Here is a 6,112-nt window from a genome sequence, read left to right as displayed (position 1 = left end):
TTTTCTCAAAAAAAGCAGCTCCTGCCTGCAACAGATAACACAAGAGGCAGGAAATTAAGAGAAATCAAATTCCAGGAGCTTCCTACTAGATCTCTGAAGCCACAGAGTGGAGGGAGCCATTACCAGAACTGAAGCCACAGAACATTTTTTTGAGTCCCTTTGAAAGAGGAGAAAAATGTGAATATGTAGGTGAAGATTTGGAATGCTGTAGACTGTACTCAATATCTTGCAACAGCTCTAAAGGTGACCTCAGGGGACTGCTTTCCCCTGGAGAGGAAGACAGGTGTGACCCTGTTCCCATTTGAGTCAGAGCACAGTTCCTTTACGACTCAGCTTGGATTTGGGCAAGGACCACCAGTAGTGTTTGTGTGCATCAAGTGTAGGCATGGGACTGTGGAAGTAGAAGGTGCCTGTGATCATCACGTCTCATGATGCTATTATGCTGAATGACTCTTCTGCCCAAGAACAGTACCTTATCTGGAATAAAACCTGCCAGAAGAAAATTAGCCCAGCAACATTTCTAACACAGTCCAAACTGGCAGAATAGGTCCATGCTGGGGTGGAGCTCTGCATCAGGTTCACAGAGTTTTTCTGTGGTTGTTCTGAGAGCCCTGAAGCCTCAGACTCCCTATCAACTAACCGCAACCTCACTGATGGTTGTGCTGGTTGCTTACCTTTCTGCCACTGTTGGCACTGGTAGGGTACCTCTCTTCCACCTGCCTACCTGTTCTCACAAAATTTTGGGGAACTTGAAAGAGACGCTTACTCCTCTGTGAAAAGTAGTTGAAATGATGCTGTGAATTCCTGAGTTTTTAGTGGTATTCAAACACTTACACAGAGAAAATAGTTGTGTAAGCATAATTTCTTGTGGCTACAAACCACTGTTTTGCTGTGGGAAAATCTCCTTACTATTTGGGCTACTCTGTTTGTGAAGAGGGAACCGTGACACTGTTCACGGTGACTCTGCCTGGCACGCACGGAACAGTTGTGTGTTGCTGGAGGGTTGCTGCTACAAAATGGAAATTGATGGGCCAACCATTCGGGGGTGATGGATCTGCTTGGAGATAGCCCCTTTCTAAAATGCAGATCCCCAAAGCTTACGGTCTGTATTGTTTTCCAGGGGAAGTGGAGTGGAAGGAGCTCCTCTCAAGCATGAGGCTTGTCTGTAGGTCTGAGTGTCCTGTGATGTGTCTGCATCCCTGGGGGAAAGCAAAAGCTGGGCAGACATCTGAGAAGCCTGATTCTTCCTGCAATACTTGCATGTGTCCAAGACAGTTACTTACTAATGTAAGAATGAAGTAATACAGCAAGATATCTGACCCGTAATCAGGCTGTATATTTTCAGCAGACTTTTTTACCCACTGGACCTAATGGGCAAGGTGACGGTTGTTCTTACTCTCTCCTGGTGAGCAGTCCAAGCTGTCACACGTGGGTGCAGCTGGGCAGCTCAGGACCTGCTCTTGGCCTCTGCATATCTCCTGGTTGTCTGTGGAGCTAGTGCTGGTGCAACCCAGGGAGGAACCTGGGCCCACAGAAATCCCCTCCAGTCTCTGGTGGAGTGATTTAAGGGAGACGAATTCCCAGCCTTCTCCCTGCATGGCCAGCTTAAGATAAGTCTGTAACCGAGAAACTAGTGATGCTGGGTTTTTCCGTATTGGTCAGAAATTAAACAAGAGCGGCAAGGGGATTTCTGGTAAAAGACCTCTGCCGTGTCGACTCAGGTTTCACTTCTTCCTTCAGAATAAATCCTGCTGAGTCTTACAGGAGGTTTTCAAGGCTGCTCTCTAGTGGCTACCACTGTCATGATGCTTTTTGGAGGAGCAGCTAGCATTTTCGTTTGTCTCAGCAACAGGAAGTTTCATGAAAATCTGAACAATCCTTCTGACTACTTCACTTACTTGCAAGGGTTTGGGGATAAATTTTTTTTCCCCTCTGTTTCTTTCCCATCCATTGAACTGTCCTGCTTCAAAGAGCTGACATGCTATGGAAAAGGGAACCTGCTTTTGGTTCAACATTACTTTCTCCTGTCATAGCTGAGGACCTCCGCACCTTATTGCCATGACCTGCTGCCGTTGTCCTCATTCTTCTCACCAGGATGAGGTGGATGGTTCACCCCGGATCACTCTCATCACACCTGGTGATGAGAAGCACAGGCGGTTCTCCCTGGAGAAGCATGGGTTGTCCACCCCCTGAGCTTTCCCACAGCTCATTGCAGTGGTCTCCTTGCTCTGTCCTGCCTTTTACCCACCTCTTTAGCTGGGGTCACTCTTCCTGAAACAGGCTCCCCTGGGTGAAATGGGCTCAGTCAGAGAGAGCAGCGTGACTTCTCTCTGACTTTCCTCCCACCCGGAGACTGAAGGACCCCATCTGAATGAGGGGTGTGTGGGACAGAGACCCCATCCTGCTGTGCCACAGGTCTCCCTCCAGGAGCACCTTCTGTGACTTGCAGGGAACAGCTGCAGGGACGAGTAGCACCGGGGCCCAAGCCAAAGCCTCTGACGCTCACAAAGCAGATAAAAAGCTCTGGAAGAAGAGAAAAAGACAGCAACACTTAACAAGATGCCTTCTGTGGATGACTAACGTGTTGTCTGTGGCACACAGTGGTGGCATCCTGTGCGTTGCATTGTCTGAGCCAGAAAAAAAATCATCTTGCAGTTTTCTAGAATCTTACATTTCCAGAACACTGAAATGTGTCCTGTAGGAGTGAACAGGGGTAATTCAGCCAGATACTACTGTAAACAATAGTGGTGGGTTAGATTTGCATTGTATTATCTGGTAACTCTTACGGGTTTTGTAAAAAGATTTTGTAGTGTTTCGGTGTAGTGGATTTCAGGAAGAGGGAGAGTGTTGAAAGCTCATGATCCTCCTGATTTACCAGATTGTTTCATAGACTTCATTCCAAACTACTTCATTCAAACCCCATTGAAAATGCTTCTCCAGCTGTTGTCTTTTGGAAACAACTTGTGAGTCCTTCCACTTAGAAGGGTTGCTCCTTTGCATGTCATTGCAGGAAAGATAGAGAAGATCAAGCCTCCTTCATCCCCCACCACAGAAGGTCCCATCTCACAGTCTGACCCACCACCCGAAGAGCCTGCAGGAGCCCAGCGACCCAAGAACCTGATGGAGACCCTCATGGAAGATTATGAAACACACAAAACTAAGAGACGAGAAAGGATGGACGACAGCAGTGTAAGTGCAGTTTTCCTTTTCACTGTTTGCTCTGTTCTAGAGGCCATGACTCACAAGAACCAACATTCAGACAACAAAAACTTTTATTTCCCAAGAATCTGCTCAGGTGACCTTGCAAGCGTGTACGGATTTTAACACATTGTAAGGGCCAGTGTTTTTGAAATGGAAGGATGAGGGCCAGTGGAAAGGAAAAGAGAGTGTCACTGCAAATATCAAAGGCAACTCATATTAAATTTCATTTTAATTAATTAAGTCAATTAACAGTAAGGGCAGTGGGTAGCTGCCCTGCAATGGGCGGACTCTGTTAATTCACACATCACCAAGACCCTCCAATGGGCTCCTTTAGTGGCTCTTTGAACTTTGTCGATCAAGCATGTATTCGTGCCTGTGTTTGTAGACCCCCAGTGTGGTCAGGATTCAGTTTAAGTGGATAACTTCCCCAGAAACCACCCCTTGCAGAACCAGCTTGGGAGGAACGTCTTAGAAATTAACTTGGATCCTTCAGTGGGCAGCATGCTCTTTCCCACTGGATTTGTTGTCTTTCTTCCACTCAAACAGAAAATCAGACAGAATTTCAGTTTGTAAAATGAATGCCTGCATTTCAGTCATTACTGTAGAAGAGTTTAACCCAATTAAGGTGTTCTTTATTGGAGGCACTAATAAGAAGAGCAATAAATTTCACAGCTGGAAGTAACACAATTCAGGTGCAAACGCTATACAACCTGTTTCCCAACAGAGCACGAGGTGTTTCTCATTCAGACTCATTATTACTGTGGGCAATGAGTGCAGAAGGTAGTGAGATACAAGTATGATATAAAACTTCTTAAATGGACACAGTGTTTGCTGAAGCAGCCACAGTCCTCCAGACATTTCCGAGAGATGTCACAACAATGACCTCAGTGCCAAGGAGCTCATGCTCCAAACAAATTGATTCCTAGTAATGTTCATTAAAGGTAGAGTTTCATTAGGTGTATGGAAGTAAGTTTGTAATGTGAATACTGCACTACTATGGCAGCTTTTAATCATTACTGGTGAATATTGCACAGTAGCATAAGATACCTAAAATCAGAAGGAATGCGATGTGAAGCAGTCGTGTTCCATTCTGCTGATCAACTAAAATGTAGTAGGAAAGATGACTCAAAATGTGAAAAGATTAATTTCCAGTGCACACCAGAAACTTTCTGGTCCCTTCTTCTACTGAAGCTGTTGAGAAGCAGGATCTTGTCCATCAGGCTCCTGCTGCCACGTAGGAAGCCAGCTAATGCACAAGAGCATGCCTTGTTCTGGCAGTGGCATCTTAGGTCCGTGACTTGGGAAGGAGCTGCTCTCTGGCTTCCCCTCCCTCCCTGAAGCACCCAGTGAAATGGGGTGGCTCCACTTGCTTTGGTGGGTGCTGTTTTCTGGCATATCCCCAGATGAGCTCTCTCCCTGAAGGGCGCTCAGAGGCTTGCAGGAGACATGTCACACCCTCACACCCTTTGCAGAAGCCAGCAGAAACTTGAAAAGAAGAGGTACATGAAAGTCTGCTATGCAAACCAGGACTGGTCCTCGTGAGTCCCTCAGCAAGAGTCTGTCAGTCTGGTGGCTTGAAAGCTCGGCATAGCAGAGAAGCTTCTCTACTAAAGAGGTGACACTCAGCTGGTACTCACCCGGCACTTTTCCTCCATTCCCCTGAAGAGCGAAGGTGACTGGCCTAGCCCGTAAAGCAGTGACTTGTGGCTGAAATCTTCTCCCACAGCTGTGGTGGCCACGTGCTGTTCGTTGTGCGTGTTGTAGCACACAAAAGACATGTAAGATGTCATTAGACCTAACTCCCTCTGCTCAACTTAACCTGAGTGCAACTCCTCAGGTGCTTGCAGAACTGCACATCTGCCCCTTAGAAAGCAGGTTGGCCATGATTGCATAGTTTCTTCTGTAGTTTGGAGAGATGTCCTGACCGGAGCGCTGGTCTGGGCAGCATCTGACCAAAGAAGTGTGCTCTGGGTGCCAGCTCGGCTGCCCGCTGCTGCTGAAGCTGCCCAGGCACCAACCGCCCAAAGATGCACTGCTGGAGCAGTGGTGCCGGTCAGACAACTTGTGGGATGGATCCTTTTCTGGGGCAAATTGTCAAGGCTGCAGTGAATTTACAGAGCCCCAGTGCACACTAAAGTCCCCGCAGTGTTGCGGTTTGTTGTCATTCTCCTCTTCTCTAAGCCCATTGCATACAGCCAAACAAGATTTACATTCTTACTGCTGCCAAAATCCTATTAGAGGGCAATGTCCTGCAGAGCCCAGGGAGGGCTTCCTCAGACCAGCAGGAGTGTTTTGTTTCTCTTCCCTGCTTTTTTTCGCTCTCCTTTTGTAAAGAATTCCCACCATTGACAGGGGGAAGATAAATCAAATAAGAAGGGCTGCACTTGTACCACTGGTAGTTTGAGCTAATATTTTACATGCCAGGCTAAGCAATAATTATTTAAACAACAAATAGCTTTGATGTGTTGGCAGGGGACATTTGACAATCTCAGGAAGATTTCTGTAACTAATGAAACAAAGGAGGATATCACTGGCCTGTTTTTAAAAATATGTGAAATGTAATGGGGGAAGGAGCATAACTGACAACCAGACAGGCAGCTGCCACTTGGAACATTAAGTCCTGAGAGCTGAATGTGGCTCAGCATTGCCCTTTGTGAGCGAGGGGACCCAGAGGCTTCCTCAGGTGCTGGGAGCAGTCAGGATGCTGCGGCACCCGAGGCTGAACCCAGCCGCGCTGCCGCTGGGGCAGAAGGCAGCAGCCACCGTCTCCTGAACGCGATGCAGAGAGGTTTGATGTCCATGGAAACTCACCCTCGTACGCACAGCACGCCAGAAGTACTGATGTATAGAGCTTCATAAGACACACCAAAAGGCAGGAGGGTGGGTTCCTGCTGCAACCCTGAAGACGTCT

The 6,112-nt window shown here is 47.3% G+C and overlaps 1 protein-coding gene across 1 annotated transcript in view; it reads left to right on the top strand.

Moving 5' to 3' along the window:
* AKAP2 (A kinase (PRKA) anchor protein 2) overlaps positions 1-6,112 on the top strand; it is a gene marked incomplete at its 3' end in the record, with an annotated part of 13,961 nt that overhangs the window by 7,308 nt on the left and 541 nt on the right. Inside the window, exon 2 of the mRNA XM_010297510.1 lies at positions 3,011-3,189. Within this exon, the coding sequence (XP_010295812.1) occupies positions 3,011-3,189 (179 nt within the window). The remainder of the gene's footprint in view (positions 1-3,010; positions 3,190-6,112) is intronic.

Source organism: Phaethon lepturus, unplaced genomic scaffold (assembly GCF_000687285.1).
Source record: "Phaethon lepturus isolate BGI_N335 unplaced genomic scaffold, ASM68728v1 scaffold50781, whole genome shotgun sequence".
Classification (NCBI taxonomy): domain Eukaryota; kingdom Metazoa; phylum Chordata; class Aves; order Phaethontiformes; family Phaethontidae; genus Phaethon; species Phaethon lepturus.
The sequence above is the reverse complement of the archived record's forward strand: the minus strand, read 5'-3'. Positions and strand labels throughout refer to the sequence as shown.